Here is a 24,706-nt window from a genome sequence, read left to right on the forward strand (position 1 = left end):
TCTTTAAAACTCATTCTTCAAATGTTACACTAGTGAACTTCAAAGAGATTAAGCATTCAATATCTATGTGAAGCAAGGGAGGGTTTTTCAAACTGCAGGGCCAACCCACCTGAGGGAACCTGCACAACATCTGAATGGGGGTCTCAATCTTAATTTAAAAGGACCAGAAAACCAAATTTCAAAAAGATAACTGGTTACATGGAATTCTCTTCAGAGTTCCTGCAATTTCTTTCTAAATCACTTTAGATTTTCCCACTGAAATCTCTCCCTTGCAACCATTAGGGATGCAGTAAAATAAAGAGTAGTTCAGCCATCAGTGACTGTTCTCACACCTGAACTGGAGACAGATTCTCTCCTGCCACCTGCATCCACCTCTGGTGGTCAAAGCTGCTATGGGAACGCTTACACCATGAGCCATGTTAAGAGTACCAAGCCAGATCCAAATGAACTGGCATATTCATGTGGAATAATTTACTGGCTTACCGTTATAGTAGCTCAAACCCTAGAAGTAATGCAGCTATCTGTGCCAGCTGCAGTGAGCAAGATCAGATAGGTCTGTATAACACACCAGATTTAAAAAGCCACCTCATCCTTCCTACTGAATTACCCCTGCGTGGAGCTGCTGTGTGCCTCCCTCAGAAATGGAAATGCTATCAAATATCTGCTACATGAAAAGCATGACTTTTGGGAGAACAGGCAGACAGAACATTATCTCACAGAGAAAGATTTAGGGATAAGATTGCAAAGAGGGATCTCAGGCACATTTTTAGACTGGTTCTATGAGAAAGGAGTGACACAGATCAGATTATTCTTTGCATACTCTGCATACATCATATGCCATTTCATCAAAACCTACTTAGGCAGGGAATGACCATGTCTGAAAGCAAGGCTTGACCTTTAATAAAAATCAGGCATGACAATTAAATTTGGAAGTCATAGACCCAAAGTCTCTCTAATGCTCTACTCATGACCATCAACGTTTTTCAATTGTAGAGCATCGATGCATAAGACCTGAATGCAACAGACCTAGGTAGGTAGCAGAACATCAGTGTTAGTTCCGTTTAACTAGACAGACTCTGTGCATAAAAGATGAAAGGGGATTAAAAACAAAAAAGTCAGAGAAACGCATCACTTCATAACATCTCCTGTGTAAAAGCAGCAGTAGATTTAAAATTGTTCGTATAACACTACAACATCAGAGAAAGGTGATCTCAAACACTAAAAAGGCCATGCATGTAAAGCCAACTCTTCTTCCCAGTTTCTGTAGCCAATTATACATTCTAGAAGCATTTTTACTGAGGTCATATTTGTATGTCAATATAAAAACAAATTTTAAGTAGAGCTTATTCACTAGCTTTAATTCCCATACAGTTTAGAAAGAGCATTCAAATTTAACAGTTACCATATGCTTTTGGCTAGATTTATAAGTAGATATATTCAAAAATGCTTCCAGCGAACCTTTTTGAAAATATCAAATTAATAATAATTGTAATAGAATATAGAAAAAAAACCAGCTACAATAGATTTTTACTTTGTTTAAGCTATATAGCTCTCTCATGCCTAACTCACTAAATTAGAATAAGAATTAAAAAAAGAGTTGCTACAGTAACAGATAAAGGAATGCACAATGTATTAGTTATCAATGCTTTATTATTGAAAACAAAATTGAAATTCTCTTATCTGGCACATAAACAATTATTTCTACAAAAAAAGGAAAGCCTACAAATCTGATAATTTATACAAATAACAGTTTTTCAAAAAATAAAATTTTAATTTAGTAAACTTGTCTTGTGCTCTTCTATTTTTTAGCACTGTCTGCAATAATCCACCATAAATCCCTGAGCAGAGAGACATATTCTAGACATGTTTCAAATTTATCCCAAAAGAAGAAAGTTATCAAGCCCAGACCTATACTTAAAAATGTATTCAGGGACATTCTTGTTAAATTTACACTAGCAAATTTAGAAACAAGCAAAAACACAAGCATGATACTGCATCAGTTGAGTGCCCCCCCTTCCCTCTTGTGTGCAATGAATACAAGTTACTAAACAAGAATGAGTACAAATTGAAGGAAAGATAACATAGTAAATGAATGGTTAAGACCTAGAAGCCACTGAAGTTTGATGGCTGTTGAGCAAATTAAGCTACAAGATACCACAGTTTTACACTGGGTTCAGTCACATGTTCTATCTGATTTATTTCTATATTTTTTCCAGAAAAACAGTAAAGGAGAATAATAAGTTCAGCTACTATTGTGTTCTACCACTAGTTTCAATGATAAAGTAGAAATTCAACTTTTGACCCTTCAATTTTGCTTTTCCAGCCAAAACATTATTTGAGAAAAATTTTACACATTCCACAAAACCAAACAATCTTGCCCCTCTGGCCCTTCTGGTAGGCCAGTTGTGAATTTAGCAATATGATATTTTAGTGAGCAAGAGGAAAGAAAAGGAAACACACACTACTATATTTTCTTACTACACGGACTTTGAAACAGCTACTCCCCAGTCTATTTCAACACAGATTTATATCCAAGCTTAAGTGGAAAATTATCAAGAAGAGTAACTCAAGTGTCCCCTTTTCCATTAGGTACGCATATTAACCACAAAAAAAATGCAAGGAAAACAAAATAAAAGAAATAGTAATACTCAAAGACTACTGTGTTAATGGCAGGTAACATTGCTGCAGTCAAGTAATAAATAAATAAATATAGCAAAGTATTTTTTTCTACGGTTTTGTTGGAATGGTGCTCAACAGTTAAAAAAACACCACCAACAACAAAACTTTCTCAATAAAGAGCTTTTAGCAGAAGATCCTGAAGAAGCTTCAGTTCAAGGTGCTCTACCACTTTAACATTACATCTACCTTTATGAAATGAACATTGAAGCAGATACCAACAGGTCATTAAATGAAATGGTACATTTTCTTATAAGCAATAATACTTATTCCAAAGAAAGAAAGCAGTTAACAAATGGCCTGAAGGAAAAAAAAAATCTTGCAAAAGTTTCAATACACTGCAATTTAAAATAAATTATTTTTACACTTATAAACTGAAGAATAAAACAGTAACTAGGCCAAATCATTCTGAACCAGAAATTAACTGAACCTCACCAGAAGCATACTTAGATATTTGACAGCTCTGCTGCTAGCACATGTCAGAATACACACAGAATTATAGTATTTGGTTAGACTGTGAATAGGTAATATGTTTTTAAAACACCACCACTGTGAAAAGTAACTGGCAACCACTGTTTCACATTTCTCTTGACCTACGTGTGCTATTCTACACATAATCTAATCCAGTCCCTATTTTCTAGCCTCAACAATGTATTATTACATTCCCTTCTCTCCGAGTTAATCATGAAGTCTCTGCAGCATACACAAGCAGTAATATTTTCAAATCTCACTTGGCTGAATTATTGCAAAAATATTGGATGCAGAATCTAGTTTAAAGTCAATCTTATCTGACAATGTAGAAAGATTCAAACATTTTTATCTTTTTTTTTTTTTTCTTTTTCTTAAGATGACATTCTGACCATATTCAATACCATGGCAAATATCAGTATATCAGTCTCACTCATATTGCTAAGTCAGGACAAATCACACCTTTGGACTTTTTGTTTGTTTTTAGCTTCTGCATACACATATGATTTGTAGATAGAATATGATAGAATTTGGGTAATTCCTTGCTCATTCTGTCTAGCCCACTGCCATCTGACTGTGCATCTCAGAAGAACTGCAACATTTTTTTTAATAAATTGAAATAACATATATATTCTCACTAAACAATTATGACTGTGCCATCTAAACACAAGTGACAGGTTTTAAAAAAAATAATTGGCCATATAAACTATGAATTAAGTGGTCTTAAAGTGAGATACAGCAGCATTAAGACAAACTGCAAACACACTGGATTTAGTAGGCATTTTAATGAGTATCAGCAAAATACTTTAACCTATTATTACCACTTTTATTCCCATATGGTTTAGTGTATACTGTACAAATTTCCTTTAGTATTTCTATGACAGTATACATTTCAAGTACCCACAGAGTAGTAAGCAATGTGGGATTTGCAATGATTTATCAAATATGCCAAGACACTCTCTTTTGACTGCTATGGTTCTAAATCTTTTTGTGGGCTAACACTGAAGTCCTTCATGAATATCTCAGTCTCCCTTTTTATCTAGCAAAAAAAAAAAAAAAAAAAAAAGCAGAATAGCTTCTCCTAGCAGCAATCAATCAAGATCTCTGATCCTTGCAGTCAAGTCCAATGAGTTCTCTGATCAGACAGCTGTATGGAAGTTCTAGTTTGGGTTTTTAATCAATTTAAGACACAAAAAAAAAGTTCAGAGTTTTCTGTATCATGTCTTGGCTGTCTTTAAACCTTGTTTCTCCATGATATTCCACAATTTGCGAAGATTGGACTGAGTGATGACATCATCAGGTTTAAGTTGAAGAGCAAGGAGGTAGTTTTCTTCAGCCTCTTTCAGTTTACCATTCAGATGAAGAATGGCTCCAAGATTCATTAAGGCAGCTGGATACTGGTACAAAAAAAAAAAAAAAGGAAAGAGAAATATTAAGAATATTTTCAATTTTCTTTTCAGACAATCTTCTTCGACTTAAATTATTCCCTTATGTTTGCAGACTTTTCATGGAAGCAATTTAGCAATTTAAGCAAATAGAGATAACAAGAAAAAGTTTCTGAACAGCTGCTATGTACTTTGTGCTTTAAACAGATAAAGCCCTGGTGTCTACAGACATAGACTTCTTTCTTTAATGAGAAAACACAGACCTCATAAAGCTTTACATGTGGTAATGTCAGCATAGCACAGTTTCCAAGAGAAAATTAAAGTAGTCCAAGGGTGGATTAAAGACAGGAATTTAATTTTAATTTAACTCATTGCCAATAAAGAGTTTATAATTGGTGGGAACAGTTAACACACTGGAACTCATCCCTTCTCTTTCTTAATTATAACTAGTAGAAAATACAATCTGTTCTCAGATTCTAAGGTTATTCAGGAGTCCTAGGATATCCATTTAGATTTAGGCTGTGGCAATTATTCCTTTATGAATGATTGAATAAAATTAACATGGTGGAAACACTATTTTAATAACAAATATTTGAAACATTTATAGCAAATCTATGAGAAAGCTCCTTACATTACTAACAAATATTGCATCTTTAGCTAAGACAAAATGCTCCTTGTTTTAATTTTTAAATCCTAAGATTATTCCACCATGAAATAAAAGGTTTTACATGATAATTGAACATGACTAGTTACTAGAGCTAACAAACATTACAAGGGCAGAGAAAGCAGATTTATGAAGCTGAAGACAGCAGTCTAACCTTCCTTTTTGCAAGTACATAAGGTCTTCACATGCTAGCGAGAGCAAAGTATTTGCCAAACCAGTACCTTGCATTTCAAAGAAAAAGGGGAAAAAGGATACTAGACAAAATTCCCTATTGCCCCCCTTCTCTGGTCACTATCATTTCCGATGAACTTCAGGAGCACTCACTTTCAAAGTCACACAGCTTTGCCTCAGAGGATAAGACAGCACTCACCAGTTTTCTGATCAAATTGCAGTACTCAAAACGTGAAGCCACATACAAAATCAGCTTTAGACTATTAGGAGTAAGTTGAGAAATGCTCTACAATTCCTTCAGTGAAAATAACTTCAGGAAAATATGGTAGGTAGAAGGCCAATGACATATTCACTAGGGATAATCTTCCAGACTAATGTGGTAATGGGAAGTTGTCCGGATGAAGAAGACTTACCTATGTTCCAAACCTATCCACTAGCAAATTAAATTCTTATTCTTCTTATTCAAGCTTCGAAAAAAAAACAAAACAAAACAAAAAAAAAACACACAAAAAAATGTAACTCATGCCCCAAACCTAAATTTTGCAGTGGAAATGTGCTCAGAAAATACTTTACTTTTATGTTCTATGGATATTTCATATTTTTTCACCTTTCTTCCTGCTTCTTTTCACCTATTAAGATATAAATCTTAAAAACTGATAAGCAATGCAACAATTTTTCAGAACACATGGTTTCTGGAGTTTCAGAATTAGGCAAAATAAAATGAGTTCAACCCTCCCTATTGTAAACCTCATAATGCTAATGCAATCAAATATGAAGATGTTAGTTTTAGATTTAACTTTTCTTGCTTAACTCTGACAGATTAACTCCCTGCCCTCACCCCAACTCAGATACTGCCTTCTACTATAAAACAGAACAAAACAAAACAAAACAAAACAAAACAAAAAGCAAAACCCAAAATCCCCAGATGGATTTTATGAAGAATTTCTGAGTTAAATACTCTCCAAACTTTCTTCTTCAGTCATATTCCACATAAAGAAGGAAAAGTAAGCCCTTGAAATGTAATCTTTGCTACAGACAACACATACCAGCAGCCACATTACCATAGTTTCCCCATAGCGGTGTCAGTAGTACACACTATTTTATAATGGAATAATATACTCCTTAATTACAGAAGTTCTGAGTGCTAATTGAAATGATGCAAGTGAAGAATGATAGGCAAACAGCTTCACTGCAAATGGATGGCTGTCTAAATATCAACATTTTTATTAGTTTAATTTTAGATAGGAGATTTTTTTGAGAGAATTTTCTGTACATTAGCATAAGTAGGATGGTCCATACTCGCTAATTTATTAGTCATCTGTCTGACTAGAGTTTGTGAATCAAACAGCTTTTTTCAAGAGTTCAGTCATTGACATAGTACTATGTTCTCTCTCAAAATATAATTCTGTGCAGATGTATGTAGCTAGACAAAGATTACAACAGGATAAGAACTAAAAAACTTAAACCTAGAAAAACTTGTATTAAATAAGATACATTAAAATATGCTCATTTCTAATTTTATAACATTCATAAACTTATTGTGTGAGAAGTAACATAGTTTTCTAATATGGATTCCAGAACTCCTCTCCACTTCCTTCGCACATCCCTGAAGATATTGTATGTGTGTGGTACTAGTCAAGTACTCTAAAGAAAGTCATATATTTAAGACTGTACACCTAGCTAAGAGAACTCTTCTGCCATCATGTCTTTAAATCAATACATCATTTCACTAGAGCAAGCAACAAAATTATATAGAAAAAAAAATAAACTTTTTAACTAAATGTGAAATTTTTCAACTTATACTTATTATTCCTGACTTTCTGGAGACAGCAAATTTTAGGCCATTAATGCTCTAGGAAAATGTATCCATTGCAGTGAAAATTCATTTCAAGTAATCCTACAAGTTCACACCAGCTCCTTTATGTTTCGGAGGAGGAAGTCCACAGGATAGCTGAAAGACTGCTCCTTGACTTTTTTGGGCATCAGCCATCCTAGTACCTATGGCATATTGTAACAGTCACAAGAATTTTGGGCGACTGAAGGATTACACATCAGCGTCATCACTCCTTGATAGCTGTAAATGATGGTCTGAGGATAGAAAGCAAAAGACATTTGCTATAGTTTTTCTTCACATGTATTTTCTTTTATTAAAGACAGCTGATGAAACTTTTCAGTACGTGAACAAAGGCAGCCAGCAGCTACCAGTGCAATAACTGGGGACTTGTAGCACTGTATAACAAATGACACCACCTACTACTTCAGAGACTTGAAAGGAGGAACAGGCCTTCTTTCATTTCCTTTTGGAGACAGATGCTTTACATCAGAAAAGCTGGTTATAAATGCTATCTTTTATGGTTTATTGGAAATTATTCTCTTTATTAGCATTTTTGTTGTGGTGTGCTTGTTTCCTTAGTGTGTTTTTGGGGGACATGCCAGGGGGGTGATGGGGAAAGGAATGACAGTGTAAGTAATGAATAACAAAATAACAAAAGGCATGAACTCAGTTGCCTGAAGTGTTTTTGGTTTACGTTGATGACAGTTCTTTCAAACTTTCTCCATACCACCAATAAAATAAAATAAAATAAAACAAAATAAAATAAAATAACATGAATTAAATTATTTTCTAAAATGCATTTGGAATCCCCAAATAATTCAAAATAATCTGTGTAGTACTTCAGGATTACACTAATGTAACCAAGTACCATATTGGACCCACCACCACAAAGAATCTTTCCAACACAGTTGATGAACTAGTATCTTGTTCATAATCTCTGGCTCCATGTATGCCTAATGTCATATCAGAACAACACTCCCAAAAAGAAGTCTACTCCTATATATGCCTAAGAATTTATGGAGAGAAAAACAAATACAGAAACAGAGTCTAGCTCAAAAACAGCTTTTGCGTGGCAACTATGACCAAAGAACAGCCCAAACACAAGCACTGAAATCTGAAATTCTTTTCCCCAAAGTTATGCTTAAAATGACCTTCTTTGCTTGACACCACGGAAGCCACAGTGACAGATTCTGAAATGGAAATACATTTTGTTGCTGCTCAGGTAATTTTAATGAAAACCATGCCAGCTTATACTCCAGTAGAATAAAAACTGCAAGCTATTTCTCACTTAGCCATTTTATAAGGTCACTGAAAAGATGTTGCCAACATTCCTCTTGCTCTTAGTGAATTACTGTAGTACACGATCTTGTAGATGTTTCAAAACAAACCCAGGACTCTTTAATGAAAACTGTAATCAGCATGGCCAACCCATCAGAAATACACAGGTTAAGTGTTTTGTTTTAACAGTGCAATTAAGGACCCTTATTCTCTTAAATGTTCTTGTTGAGTAAAGTTTATACTTAAAGACACTTTGTCACATGAACATTTAATTCCAGCACTTTTGCGTGAAAAGAAGAATTAAGATATTTCTCTTTGATAAGTGAAGATACATAGGTGATACAATAATGGCTGAGTAGTGAAGCAGCACAGTATTAGTTGTAGAATGGATCACTATGTATGAAAGCAAAGTATGGTGGACTGTTTCATTCATTGTGGCCATGTCACAATGTGTTGTAATACCTTTTTTATCCTGTTACAGTGATGGCAAGAGTTTTTACTTGAACTTTCATTACTGGTGTTATTGCTGTAGCACAACATAGTATTTTCTGAAGCAATCAAAATGTCAACATATTTTTTTATTGCTAAAGATAACTGTGAAAAACAGAATAATTTAATGGGTGGCACTTTTGACAGACCTCAAAACATCCAAGTAAAAACCATGACCTAAGGGTTGCCCAAGATGTAAGCATACTATTCTAAAGTGTGTGGGGGAAAGGAGAGGAAGGGGAGAGGTATATAGATAGTGGTTGCCAACTGGATCTTACTCTCTACTATAAAATTATAGAGACAGAGTTACACATAGAAGTAGACCTTTTCATAGGAGTGAGCTACTGTTGCCAGACAAGCCAAGTGCCAGTTATTGCTTCCAGAGATTCATGTTTTCTACCTGGTTCTCTATGCTGCTTTATCTCTTAAGAACTGCAGTTTGCATATGCTCCCTCTGGTATTTTGTTCCAAACAGCACATAAATCACAACTAAAACACCTATCTCCAGTAAGCTGTCTGAGATGACAATAGTAAATAGTCTAAGAACAGATAACTTAGTGGAAAAAGCATTCTGGAAGAAGGTGACAGAATGTATGGCAAAATGTTATGGATCAAAGAGAATGAAAAAGCATAAAATTCATAGTTGAGGGAGATTTCCTGCATCATCAGCCCAGACTGCAAAGCACTCAGTTCTATTGTAAAATAAAAACAACAGCTTCTTTACAAACTCTCTCGTAAAATGGAAGAATGCTATGCAACTCCTCCTTTACGACAGTTAAGTGCACACTTAATTGCAAGTTTGCCCGTGAACAATTTCTGCAAAAATGCTTCTGTGTCAACAACAGCTTTCAGCTTAAATAACGAAGATGAGAAATGGAGAGAAAAACATTCTCCCTGCAAGTACTAATTTGAGTAAATATTCTGAAGAGCACAGTTTCTACTGTTGCATTAGTCAGAAATGGACCTAAACATCTCTGCTGTAAAGGGAGCCTGCATCCCAATCTAATTACTGTGAGGTTAACTAACATACATAGCTACATAAATCTAACAGCAAGCCTGGGCCCTAGAGGGAAGTGGATCCTTGGATTTAGTCATCGGGTTTGATAGCATTACATTGATAGTAATTCTGACAGAGAACAGCCTTAGTAATTTACTGATATTCCTTTAAATATATAGTCTTTATTTCATATTCTAGTCATATTTAGTTCACCAAAGTGGCAAGTTATTAATCTCCAGATGAAAAGATGAACACCCTCAAGAAAAAAATACGGACATCAAAAAACAAAGCACACATACACAAAAAAAAGCAGATAGGAAAAATGCACAGTTTCTGTTGAATAACATTTATGCAATAGCCTCAAGTCAGAATAATGTACCAAGGTAATAAGGCAAAAGTAAAGACCATCACTTGGTCACCTTACCAACTGATGGTACTACATAAACGCTAGGTCATATATTTTTTTTTGTTTTGTTGTTCTTCTTCTATCTTTATTTATATTTACATTTGGACATTTTCATCTGGACATTCAAAGCAGATGATGCTTTTACGTGCCTGGTGCAATGAGAGAATATAAAGCAATTGTCTGTATGGATCTAGTCTTGTGTGCTTTTGAACACTGTAGACTTTCCTGTCTAAAATCAAAAGCTCCAAGATATTTATACCTAAAACCCCAAACTGGAAAATGAAGGATTGCTCCCCTTCCTAGTCATCAATATCAGTAAGGAAACCCACAGTTGTGAGTTGGAGAAGAGTTCTAGACTTGGCACAAGGAGGAACATCAGCTGGTCTAGTTTGTTTCTCAAATTATCACATCAATATGGGGCATTTTATCGTCAATTTTCTGCAGCCAATGGAGATTTTTTCACTCCATGTTTTCTTCATATTAAATTCCATAGAATACTCAAAGTTTTAAAAACATAGCTATCCAAAACTAAACAAGTGTATAGAGATGTATGTTGCATCTTGTTGCTGAAAAGCTACCTACCATTGGCCTTTATATAAATTCAGAGTATACCATTTTATATATGGGCAGGTTAACAAAAGCCTTTGTTACAGCTGGTAAAGGTTGCAGATCACCATGGCAGCTTTAAAAGTCCCATGAAAATGTACATTTGTAATTTCAGTATATCTAGATTTTTTATCAATGGCCATGCATCCATTGCTTTGATTTATGCTTAAAAAAACTCCTAGTAATCTCTCTCAGTTTATATAGAAAGAGCGATGGACATTTTTGGATAACATACTTGTTTTTCCGTAATAAAAACTAAACAGGAACATACGTTATGAGTATTTAATATTATGGTTATATTAAAAATAAATAAATAAATAAATAAATAAATAAGTCCAGGCCTCAAAATGTTTCTAATTATACTTTGTAGCTTTCCAGAATAAATGTTCTCATCAGTATGGAATATGATAATCTTACCCAATTTTCCTAGCACTGTATGATTTCATAAAAAAAATCATCAGATGACTTAATTTTTGTTTATAGAAATCCAACTGTGCTCTGATGCCTGCAATTTGATCATTTTAATACACAGCTATGGCATAAAACATTTAACAACTCCTTTACCTTATCTCACACGAGTACCCTGTGTGCTAATTAGAAAGTCTATTCTCAGCAAGTCAGAAACTCGCTGAACAGAAATGTCATCTGTACTACCATACTGACAAACAGAAATTGCTTAAAATCTTTCAGTAACAGAAATTTGTCCTATTAAGGAAAAGTAAAGGTATTTTTAAATGGAGTTAAATATGTAAGTAAATATGTACTTTTGCATGTACTTTCTTGCTAAACCTAGGAAAAAAGAAAAATAGATAGCTTTGTGTTACTGTTTAAAGACAGATAAACCACTGCTAATTTAAAAGAAATGCCAAGTGTTAAAACAAAGAATATACCTTACTTTACCCAGTGGCACAAACGCAGGGCAGATTAGAATAGTTGTCCTTATTAACACAATTAAACTGGCTAATCCTCAGGGAACACTCCAGTGTCGAGATCATCTGATCTCTAAAATGCTTTAGGTTTCACTATCTCTGTGCATGCTGCCAGCTTTACGGGGAAAAAAAAAAAAAAAAAGTTCAACTTTTTCATGCCAGCTTCACAAAAAAAAAAAAATTTTTTTCAATCCAATAAAGTGTCACTGGAAAACAAAAATGACTGCTGAGAATGAATGCATCATACATCTATTTTGCCCAGATATTGATCAAATACATCAGTCCTCAGGGAACTTTGCATAGTTTTTCAAGATACTTCTCACAATCATACGAAGTATTGCATTATAACTTCCATTTTTGAGTAGAATAGCCAACTACCAAAATTTCAGAAGGAAAAGGAGCTCATTTCTGGCCTCGAAAATTTAATTAAGCTCTACTTTAGTCCTAATTAAAGGAATCTCAAAATCACAAGTTTTCCACGATTTTGACTCAAGATGTTTGGATAAAATGTTGTGTCAAACAAGGCTTTGCACCTTTGGCTGACAAGTGCAGTCAGCTGAATTAAACACTTAAGAACTTGATTAATATGAATATTGCTGTATGTTTTCAGTGCTTGTATTTAGGTATTTGCCGTTCAGTATTTAGGTATTTGCCATTATAAAGTAAAGCTTTCAGACACAGAGTATAAACCATTATATGCAACTTGATAGATCTGCTTTAAGCACAAGGAAAGAGAATCTCAAAAATTTATTTAAGGCTTATAACAGGCATATTTACTATTAAGACAGCTCAAAGAATTTTTTTTTTTTAAAGTGTTATATTAAAGCATTACAAAAACTGGAAAAAAAGGAAAAGAAAAACAACATGTATAAGGAGGTTGTTAGGCATTGCAGCACGTTTTAGGATGAACTTTGTAGAAATGGTTTCTTTTGACTAACTTTCCCAAGGCAACAAGGAAAAAAAGAAGACCAAGTTTTTCGTCTGCTAGTAATAATTTCATTGGCAGGAAAGTACAATTGAAGTCTATTTCTTGAAGTGATACAATGTTGATAGCATGTTTTATCAACAGTATATGAAGGTATTTTCTAATTGTTCAAGTAAATGCAACTTTAGCACGTCAAAATGTTACCAAGGCAATTTTACAAATGAAAATGAACTCTGTAACTTTGCAAATAAATTAAAAAACAAACAAGCAAACAAAACAAAAAAAACTCTTGAGATGATGTATTGCTCACGGAACTATGTTTTTCTTTACTCAGATGACAGAACTGAAAAAGTCTGAAAAAATGTTCATGAACAAGGTTGCATATCTTTTTGCTTCCCTTTTTTCCCCTTCATCTGGCTCCCATCCCTTTCATGCCTGTTGCATAGAGCAAAAAGGATTTGCTCACACTCTGTCTTGACTTTAGTTTTATCCACAAGAACATGAGAGTAGCTGAGAAAAGAGGCACACACTATAGGTCCTTTCAAAAATCCTGAATTACACTGTTCCATATAATTCATATGAATTCATGACTTACTTTTTGTCAGCCAGTAACCTGCAGCTGTTCCCTATATACTATTTAGCAATTAAATCTACAGTACATATTAAAATTATTAACTTCCAGGGTAAACGCTAGGATTTAATTTTGATTCGTGTAGCTAAAAGATTTTAAGACCATAGTTTCTAAAATATGGTCTTTTGATTGCTAATAGTGAGACCACTGGAACTAATCACTTGCTAGGCTTTTACAAGATTGTGACTTGTTAAAAAATAGAGCTACTTTCTGCGAAAGCAGCCTTATTTGCTATATCTAATCCATGACATGTATATTTGCAGTGCTTTGTAAGTAACATCAAAAAGACCAGTGGTGGACCTACACGTACTACTCTGGAAGTTTGCTCTTAATAATGCATATGCCAATAACTGCTGTTTAGTGAACACAAGCTTTCCATATTCTTCGAACTCCATTAAGAAATGTAAACAACACTGCAAATAATATATTCCTATTATAAAAATGTTTAAGTATTTATTTATTAAAGCACAGGAGGACAACTATTTGCAGAAATAGCACCTAGAAATCATAGTTCAATGCCTGCCCCTGAAATTCAATGTCAGATATTACTCAATGAAAGCAGCTGCTTGTTCCAAACTGCCCCGGGGAAAGTCCTTCACAGACTGGAGCGGAGGAGAAATGCCATCAGAAAGTATTTCGTTCCTCTGTTATTAGTAAAATAACCAACTGGTGAATTAATTAGCAAGAAACTCAATCAATGTGACTATTAAACAGATTTGTTCAAAGAGAATTAATGAAGGGTTGTGTGTTGATCTTTTAAACATGATAAAAGTAAATCAGATAATTATAAGAGTATTTTAAAGCAGTCACAATGTGAAGAAATAATGCAGAGAACTACCAGGTCACAGTAACCTTCCACAAGATAGCTCCACTATAAATACATCAATCATTCACCCTATGGTACCTAAGAGATATACAACAAACCTTCATATGGATTTATTTTTTTTATTGTAGTTTTTTCTTTTTTACTGTTGTTGTTATATTGGAAAAGATTTCTATTTTCTTTCATGCTGCAATCATTTTCAACAAGTTTAAGGTAGCCAGACGCTGAGGCAACTGGCACCGTTACAAATCATAATGTCATATTAAAGTTACTTAATGTTACAGGAAGACAATCTTTACTGGAGCACCTGAAGAATTAGTAAAACTGCCTCAGCTTAGTAACAAAGCTGTTCATTAGATGGAAGATATGTTTCAAAAGGGTAGGTACACTTGAATGTGTACTTGCTCTCCAGTAAAACTAACTGTGGTAAACAAAATCCATGTAAACACAACATGCAGAGTTGATCAATGTACAGTACTCCAGAATGCCTCAAGAGAAAGTGACTATTCTTTGGGGGAAACTAAAAGCTACCCATCCTTACTGTGCCTTCTTAGCAGATATGTCGACTGTAACTTTTCCAGGGAAAAATAAATTCAGACTGGTATTGAAGTTACTTTTAATGACAAATTACAAGAAAATGACATCAGGTTGCAAACTCCCACCTGTCTCCTTCCTGACAGTCTGCAAAATTGTTCACAGGCAAATCTCAGACACAAAACAGTCGTATTGTTGGGCATTTTTCCCTAGACAATCACTTATGTATGCTATGAGGAGGAAAAAACAAAAGCAGTTGCATCAAAACCACCTCATGAAACAGAAACGTGAGTTCTCCAGAACTTGCGGGGAAAATAAGCCAAATAGGATAAAGCAACCCACAACTAAATATCCTTCCTAGAATAAGAGATACATCAGAATTATAGACTAGGAAGAAAATTAAGAAGTTATTTATTGCAAAACATCCTACTGAGAATGTAGTACTGCTGAGTTTATTTAATGAGCATTAAAATCAGTTCCTTATCGGTTCTAATTGCATAATAAATTTATTGCATTGTTTCCAGAATTAGCACTAGAATACTCTATTAGGAAAAACCTTGCTGGATTCTCTTTTAATTGAGTTCAAACAGATGGTTTAATTTCTGAAATGCTAATCTACTGCTGTGAGTTCTATATTTCATTGCACTTTATTTTTGATTGACACCGAGGGCTACATTTACAAGGCAAAGCCAATCTTGCTCTCTCCAGGAATTGATGAAGGCGGCATAGTACCCCCCGCTATATCACTATAAGCCTGTGAATCACAATCAAGTGCACAGGTCTATCTGTGATGTACCATTTTCACTTCCGTAATTTCAGCAAAGAGACTGTATCTTTACAAACTACTGTCTCCCATCATCTCAAAATGTGATGAATCCTTTTGTTTAAATCAATCCTACAATTCTAGGCTGTGACATCCTATTAGTTAGTCTCACAAATCTACTTTTTTAATTATTCTGTAAATGAATGCCATGGTTGAGTATGAGCACAATCACTACACTGTTATTCTCATAGTGAAAAGTAACCATAGAAAAGTTATTTGTTGAGAAAGATGTGGATGAAACACTAGATGAAACTACTTTGACCTCCATGAGACCGGTGTAGCTGTTGCACATCATTTTTTCTTCAAGTAATTTTGATGGTGAACCAAATGTATTTATATATCAGAAAAAGGCTCCATATTTGCATAATGAAAATGCACATAAAAGCATAAAAAGAATTTGCTTTATAAATGTGAGAAAAGCATTAAAGCTAACTAAGGCACAGACCTAGACAACTTCTGAATCAGGGTCTTGACAAGAAAATGGTTCAAGTATTATTTGGTATGAGAACTTCTTCTCTTTGGAGAATTTACAACCTATCAACTGAGAATTACAATCATCCCTTGAGATCAATGATCTCAAGAACAATGTTATGCATCTAGGTAGCTGCCTGGAAAAAAAAACACCGCCTATACCTTAACACCTGGGTGATTAACTTCAGAAAAACATTACTGAACTAATAATAAACTTGCATAATTTTTGTGGTAACATGGTCTTTTTACATGTTGTACACTTAGTTAGATTATAATTTTGAGTACAGAGGGCAACAGAGGTTACAATGGAAGATACATGAATAAAACAAAACACTGGTGTGTTTTTTTGTTTGTTTGTTTGCAAAGAAAAGACTACCAGCAGCTCTGAGCAGCAAAAGAGACTGCCACCAGATGTACTGAAAACGTTATACAACCTAGATCCTAAGTGAATAGCACATGAATCATCAGAATTTCTCTCAAATTAAATGTTAAGCACAAAATTACTGTTTCAACAGTTCTTGGTAAGAGTATTTGATGACTTAATGAATTGGTAAAGGTTAATGAAATTAGAAAAGAGGAGTTAATATACAGTTGCTTATTTCCAACACTTCTTTCCCTTGTTAAAGAAAAGCACGTCTATATATTTTACAGTTCACAAAGATGAATGACTCAGAAAATATATTATGGCAATAATTAGACTGTATAAGGACTAATATTTATGGGAAATCTGCAAACATTTTCATAGCTAAAAATGAAAAGTACTCCAAATTACCATGACAACGAGATTTTAGCTTACTTTGTGGGGTATTTCTGGGTATGCAAGCTTGCTGTTTGAAAAACTTTACATTAAGATGAGTTGATAGTAGTTTACATAATTTTACTTGAAGAAACCGGGAACTACAGACCCCAATTTACCTCTCACATGGGAGAAACAGAGAAGTAACTTTAAAAAAGTCAATGGTGCTACAGAAATCCAATGTAAGCAGAAAAATCTCATACAGATTTTCACTTCAATCATTCAGAACTCATGCAGACAAAATACTTATAAGTATGTATAATGATATCGATGTCAAACAAGTTATTCTTCATGAGAAATAAAAAGCAACATAAAGACATTTTTATTATAATTCCCAAGTTCACCCAATACACTGAGTGGGCCAATTGATCTCAGATATTCAAATGTTAAACTGCTTGTATAACCAGAAGAAAAGAGTACAAAAGTACTTCCTATTATCTAACTCTTATAAGACAGAAGCTAACAATGACATGATTTCCAGCTTCCTCCCATGCATCTTACACTATGATGGATAATATCTAGAACCAGATTTCAGTATTCCATAATCACCCAAAAGTACGCTCAATCTTTGTTTTCACAGAGCTGCTAGCAGCATGCATGAGAAAATGCACATAGAGTATTCTGGGATAAGGCTGTAAAACATTTCATGTATTTCCCAAAGGAAATTTAGTGTTTTCCACAGCTGAGTAAGTTAGTTTTCAAATTATACAAATCATCCTGATATTGTGCTTCAGTATTACAGGTAAATATCCCCAATCCAATAGCCCATGTTCTTTCTTTGTCCCCTGACAGAGATCATTCGGATGAGAAATGCTATGTGTTTGTTTTTTTATGTTGGTGTTTTTTTTTAAATTTGCCTTTAAAAAAAAAAAAAAAAGAAAAAAAGAAAAAAGATGGGAGACAACAATGTCTGCTAAAGTAAGAATACTTTAAGATTCAGAAGACTGTCGAAGCTGCTGACAATTGTGCACAATGAAAAAATGCAATGCATCTATAAAATATTTAAGAGGACCGTGAACAAATGTAATTGTAAGTTTTGTTTAAAAGAAAAAAACACAATCTCCTCCCAATAACTGGATAAAGGCAATGTACCTGCCTTGCACTTAGCCACAGACAAAAAAAATGAGTTGAGTGTAAGGACCTGTAATGGGTGAAGCACCACCACCAACAACAAAAATTTGGGCCCAGATCCCAAACTACATTTAAAAAGCTTTCCATCTCATGAGGATCAAAGAGAGAATATGCACTGATAAGCTCCTTACATGGAGAAGCGTTGCTAATTCTACGTAAACGGTGAAGACCCTTTCTACTTTCTGCTAGGCAGGCTGACATATTTCATAACTATTCTGATATCAAATCTTGGACGCAGTCTTTTTTCTGTCAAAGGGGACATTCCACCCAATTTGCAGTAAGCAGAAAGTGCTCTCTTATGCTTTTGACATCAGAGAGTGGTATCCTCTTTCCTCTCAGGGTGTTCCACTGTCTCTTGTCCCAGTGAAGCTGATTGATGCTTAAGCCTCCCACCCCTTTAACTGTCCAAAGACAAACCATTAAGTGTGCCATCTGGAAGCATGGTTCCCATCAGTCATGCCTATCTTCTCATTAGGGAAGCTGTGGTACACTTTTTAGTCTCTAAAAGTTTTGTATGCCCTATAACAATCGATTCAGTCTTCAGAAAGCAACAGAGCAGGAAGAGAGGAAGAACTGGATCCTGGGAAGTTTTCTTATTCCTCACACCTTCAACAGGAAAGAAGAAAGGAGCAATTTTCAGGAGGCCAAGAGTGCTGCTGCGCTGGAAGGAGTCCACAGCCATTCATATCACTGAGGCGGAAAGCTTGGCGTGCTTGAGAAGAAGCTTTAAACAATGCGAGGCTTAGTAAAACTGGTGCTGTGAGGGGAAAGCTCCGCAGCCCTGAGCAAAGGGGCAGCTCAGAGGCAGGCAGGCAACCAACAGAAGCTACATCTGCCCCATATGGCTCACTTTAGTATTTCCTGTAAAAGCAGGCACAAGTCAATGCCTGACACTAGCTATTTAAAAATAGGACCCTGAGCTCATTCCATGGCATCAATATTTGAAAATAAAAGATGACTATGTTGTCATTACTTTGAATAAGGAAGTAAACAGACAGAAGAACATTTTAGAACAAGGATTCTTAGCTGAAAATTTTCATGAGTCCTCTGAGACCCAATGTAGAGTACTACTCTCAGCCTCAAGGCCCCCAACATAAGACCGACATGGACCTGCTGGAGCAAGTCCACATGAAGGCCAAGAGGATTATCATGGGGCTGGAGCACCTCTCTCTATGAAGACAGGCTGAGGGAGTTGGGGTTGTCCAGACTGGAGAAGAGAAGGCTCTGGGGAGACCTTACTGAAGGGGAGCCTATTGGGGAGCCTTCCTGAAGGCAGCTATAAGGACTAAGGGGGGAGCTAAAGGAAAGCTGTGGGAGGACTCTTTGTCAGGGAGCGTAGTCATAGGACAAGGAGTAATAGCCTTAAACTAAAAGAGGGTAAATTTAGATATTAGGAAGAAGTTCTTCACAATGAGGGTGGTGAGGAACTGGATCAGGCTGCCAACAGAATCTCTGGATACCCCAACCCCGGAAGTGTTCAAGGCCAGGTTGGATGGGGCTTTGAGAAACCTAGTCTGGTGGGAGGTGTCCCTGCCCATGGCAGCGGGTTGGAACTGTGTGGTCTTTAAGGCCTCTTCCAACCCAAGCCATTTTATGTTTATGCTTATGTCATTTTATGTTTTATTGGTAATAATATGTGGTATAAAAATCAAATATGTATTGTTTCTGTAGATGACCATGACTGCTTTATCCGTACCATGCTGCTGAGTACTATTTAGGTTTTATCTGTACCATGCTGCTGAGTACCATTTAGGTTTGGATTACAGGTACTAGGTAGATTTTCTTAAAAGCTGCTGGAGCAATGGATCCGTTGCTGGTGAGGGATTTGCAGTATCCCTGGAGCAGCACAAGGAGAAGACCGGAGCTGGTGAAGTGCTGAACGGTGCCTTATCAGTTGAGGATCAGCTGCAGACAGTTCAAGAATCAATGCTAAACAATCTGCCTACCATCACCAGCAGAAATAACATAGCAGGAGCTCTTAAGAACTTTATGAAAATTCACCTTGGTGAAAACAGCATACTGGTTAATGATACTGCTTAAATACATTAAAGCCATCTTCTTCACATTTACTCAAGCTAAATAACAGAATTACTAAACATTCAGGAGAAAGTCAAATAAGGGAATTTGGCACTGAAACTCTGAAGGAAGAAAATCATGATAAAGCAGGATTTGGTCACATATATTTCAAGATAGATGTTGGATTTTAAGATATATGCACTCTAGGAAGGCTATTTATTTTTTGAGGTCTTGCCATAAATAAAAGGATATATGCCATACAAGGCACCAAAAGCATTTTATCTATAAGAAGGCTATAAAAACATATACTCAATTATCTGGAAATCACTAGTGTCCTTCTTTAAACTGTTGGACACTTTGAGGTAGAGCTTATTGTAAACTGGAGCCTTTGACACTAAATCTGTATTCCAGCATTGGGGGGAAAAAGTAAGCACTTGTAGCAACTGCTTTTTAATATGATATTGTGTTAACTGACTACATAAACCATTCAAGTCAAGAAATAGTTTAGTCCCCCACACTATGATTAAACCATCTAGTTGAAATTATATTTATTTTGCTTATAGGTACATTTCTCTTTTCCCCCTCATTCTATGTGTGTGTCTTTATGTATGTTGTTACAGTAAGACATTTAATCAAGCCCTTTTGAAGTGGTAGAGTGGAAACAGCTGTTTCTAACAATGTGCCGATGATACGGGGTTTAAAGCTGTCATGAACTCCAGACTGCAAGCAGCATTAATATGTGGTTGGGATGGCAGTGACTTGCAGGTCATGGCATCTCCTTGAGGAATGTTTCTAAGCCAATCAGCTCAAAGTGCTGGCTCAAAGTCTTAAGGCTCTGGTGAGCTCTCTTTCATTTAATACTCTTGAGGTCACACTTCAAAGTGCCTTTTCTTCTCAAGAGCCATTGGCCATATGTAGGGGTTCTAGAGCATCTTTTAAGGATTGGTTGCTTTGAGTTCAGACTTAAAAAATTAGAAATGAATTTCCATTACACAAATGATGTCTTAAAAGTTCAATAACAGCTGGAGCTTAAGACAGTATCTCACATTCTTGTAAAGAACAGTTTCTGCGTGACTGATTTTTCAACAACAAAGGGAGCATAAAGCTCACATTACAGAGTGCCTAACAACTTGTTAAAACAATTGCCTGATTTATGAACATTACAAGATGAAGAGCACCTAGAAACTATCTCTGAGTACAGACTTTCCTCAGCAATACTCCCACTCAGAATAATCACTGCATACATGTCTTGCTGTTCAAGAAACCTGCACTTTCATTTCTTCATGTAATTGCATTTGTTAAAATTAGACTAACATGGTAAACATACATCCAAGCCAACACTGCTAGAATGAACACATATGGGCTTCTCACTGCTCTAAAATGATTTTGTTTTGACCATGGTAAACACACGCAGTGGGAATGCATTTTTCAGAAAATATTCAAAAAGATCCAGGCACTAGGGAAAATAATCTCTCTAGGTTACCTATGGAGTCAAAGGAGGAAAAGAGAACTCTGGAAGAAGTGATTCATAGCAAATAAAAGTAGACTCATTCTCTGAATTTCTTCCTGGATTCCTCCTTAGCTCTCCAGGGGAAAGTCAACTTTGTGAAATCTACTTGGAAATAAATAGACAACTTTGAGAATGCTTGCCTCTTCAGTGAAAATTAAGAAAAACAATTCTCTTTTTCACAGAAGTACTATATTCTACAGAAAGTACCGCTCTTCTGAAATTTGACTGGAAATTACTTTCATAGAGGATAAATAAACATCTACTGTAAATACAGCCAATCACAAACATTATTGAGAGAATGTCTAGGTCTAAACCCTCAATAACACTAGCTAGATTTGTTTTTAATTTTGTACCCAAACTGCATTTCAGCTGCTGCTGCTGTTATACCAAAGTGTTATAATTCTTTTACACTTTGTAAAATGAAGGAGTGTCCAAAAGCAAAGATGTTCAGGAAGTGTGTATATACATATATAAATTCACCTGTGCTGTGTTCAGCAGTTCCTTTACCAGTTATAGCATTTTTGCAAACATTGTATTCATTGTAATATGGCTTTTCACAGAGAATAAATAGTATTTTCAGTATTTTTCAGTTCTATCAGAATTAATTCAATGATGAATTAATTACCACCAATATTACAACAACATAATAATCTATGTGATGTTTGCTTTCTTAAAAAAAATGGCTTGCATGTTTCAGAGAAGTTTCATTCACCAGATTCAACAGGTACTATCTCAAGCACCCGAAGGAGGAAGACTTGTAAAACAGACACTTTTACCACTTCATTGTTCTAGGAACAAGGCTGACCCATTGCATGGAATGAGGCTTCAGAGATGCTGCAGTATTTTCACTGTGAGGGAATGTAGAAACAGATCTCTTGGCAACTAATATTAAACAGATGCACGCAAATGTATATATATGTATGTATACATATGGAATTTTGTATGCATACATCTGTGTATTATATTGCATTCATACATCTAGTATTTGAATTCTGTACAAATAAATGGTTTCAGACTATTAGTGATACATAAAAAAAAATCCTTCAGTAATATATTTTATTTGAAATTAAGATATTTCTTTAAGATCTTGACTGACATCATTTTGTTGATTTTTCATAAGGCACTGAGAAGATACAAGGGCTGTATCCAAAACAACAAATTACACTGTGAGCAGGGAACATTCCAGGCCATTAGAAATCTATTCTCTACATTTTCAGTACATAAAAATGGCTCCTACACAGCTCTGGACTGGGCCACTGCAGTCTCTCAGACAGTATCTGTATGCACTGTGAGAAGTTGATTGGCCTGATACTAGAGACTAGTCCCGGACACATTTAATTTTCCAGTATACACATTGCAACTGAGCACACAGGATTTTACTATGGCCAGCCAATTTGCATTCTACTCTGCCTTGGAAAGACCAGGAACTCTATTGTCACATCTGCTTTATATTACTTACTACCTAGAAAACCTCGTTTGAGAGATTTCTTTTACCCTTTTACCCATTTGACTTTCATTCTTGAGATACTGCCCTTGTACAGTCTTCTCCTAACAGTTGATGCTGGCAATGAAAACTGATACATCTTGTCCACTCTGCACCATTGTAATTATTATTTATGAGAAGTCATGAAACATATGCATATTATGGTTAGCCACAGAGTTATGCTTTAGCACCTTGAAGATAAAAGTGAATTCCTTCTTAAAGGAAACTCAACAGGAGTTCCTGTTAGATTTAAACTTAAAAAGCAAGATTTAACTTTTCTTCTGATTAACTAATAGTATTTAGATGCTAAGATAAAACTATTTCTAAACAGAGAACAATTATTTTAAGGTAGAATAATGAACTAAGAATTACAAGCAAGGCTGACCTTGTTTCCAAGAATGCTTGGAGAAAATGTGCTACATTTTTTGCATTAAAAAGAAAAAAAAAAAAAAAGAAAACACTAAAGAACCCTCACAGTTGACAAAAGGAAAAATAGACCCTTACCAGCAAACAAGGAATGGTGGGATGGTGGGATGTTTATCATTCCAAGGAGGAATGATAGGCCAAGGAGGAGGCTATCACCCTACCTCCAAAATACATGTATTTTATAATACCAGTAAAATAACACACTCTTATGCAAGATGATAATGTTCTTATAAATCAAAACAATTAAATGTTAAAATCATATTTTGCTTTCAATATGAAAAATACCTACAGCCAACAAAAGATCATTCAGACATAGCTTCATGACCTTCTATGAAATTTGTCTTAGACAGATATCTCTATACTAACAAGTGGCATAGCACAACAGAAAGGAAAACATTTGGATGCTAAGGTATCCTTGGCTATGAAATGTGTGTTTCATTGGTTTTAATTTGGACTTCCTCTGGGCTATCCCTATTAGCTGCTGGAGTACATGTATACTGGATGCATCTTCTCATTTAGTTTCCTCTCACAGAAATCCCATTCATATACAATTAATCCCATTCATATACTACTAAGTGATGAGAACCAGAGTGCAGTAAGTGGAGATGTCTGTGAGATGTGCTTCAAAAGCATGCCATTGCTCTGAACTGAAATGCTTAAGAGGATACACTGAGCTTTACCCTTCTGTTGACTTCCACAGTATAGTGGTGCTAATGGTGTGTGCAATGAACTGGAGAGTCAAGCTAAACAAGTGCTGATTCAATAAATATCTAAGTTAGTAGACAGTTGCTATCTTTTGGTCTAAAATGTAATTTCACAAAATACGAATTAAAGGAATACATAGATTTTGGAGTTGGTTTGTGTGTTTTTGTTTTGTTTTGTTTTTAAAGAGACTGTGAAAATGAAAGTTTCATATGAATAGGTTACTTTATTTTTTTGTAGTGTATTTTTTTAGCTTATTTTGAGTTTTAGCTAGTGTTAGTTTGGGGTATTACGCACCAAAATTCTTTAGTTTTAAGACTGTATTCTTTTGCCATTTTTTAAAATGAAAATGCTAACCTATTTTCAAATTAAGCACTATAGAATTTCACAACAAGAATGTGTTCTGTGCTTGATACCTTCAATAGACAAAGTATGAGGGTTTAAAAATAATTTCTGCCCCATTTATATCCATGAGTGGTGTTTCCTCCCAAAGTCCAAAGGTAATTGAAAAGAAATATAACATTGAGTAATA

General features: G+C 35.1%; 1 protein-coding gene across 2 annotated transcripts in view; it reads right to left on the reverse strand.

The window, feature by feature from the left end:
• Nucleotides 1-1,632: 1,632 nt before the first annotated feature.
• TMTC2 (transmembrane O-mannosyltransferase targeting cadherins 2) overlaps nt 1,633-24,706 on the reverse strand; it is a 255,856-nt gene continuing 232,782 nt past the window's right edge. For both annotated transcript variants that reach the window (XM_027451370.3, XM_072037090.1), the window contains exon 12: nt 1,633-4,541. In XM_027451370.3, coding sequence (XP_027307171.1) covers nt 4,362-4,541 — 180 coding nt within the window. In that variant the 3' untranslated portion in view covers nt 1,633-4,361. The remainder of the gene's footprint in view (nt 4,542-24,706) is intronic.

Source organism: Anas platyrhynchos, chromosome 1 (genome assembly GCF_047663525.1).
Source record: "Anas platyrhynchos isolate ZD024472 breed Pekin duck chromosome 1, IASCAAS_PekinDuck_T2T, whole genome shotgun sequence".
Taxonomy (NCBI): Eukaryota; Metazoa; Chordata; class Aves; order Anseriformes; family Anatidae; genus Anas; species Anas platyrhynchos.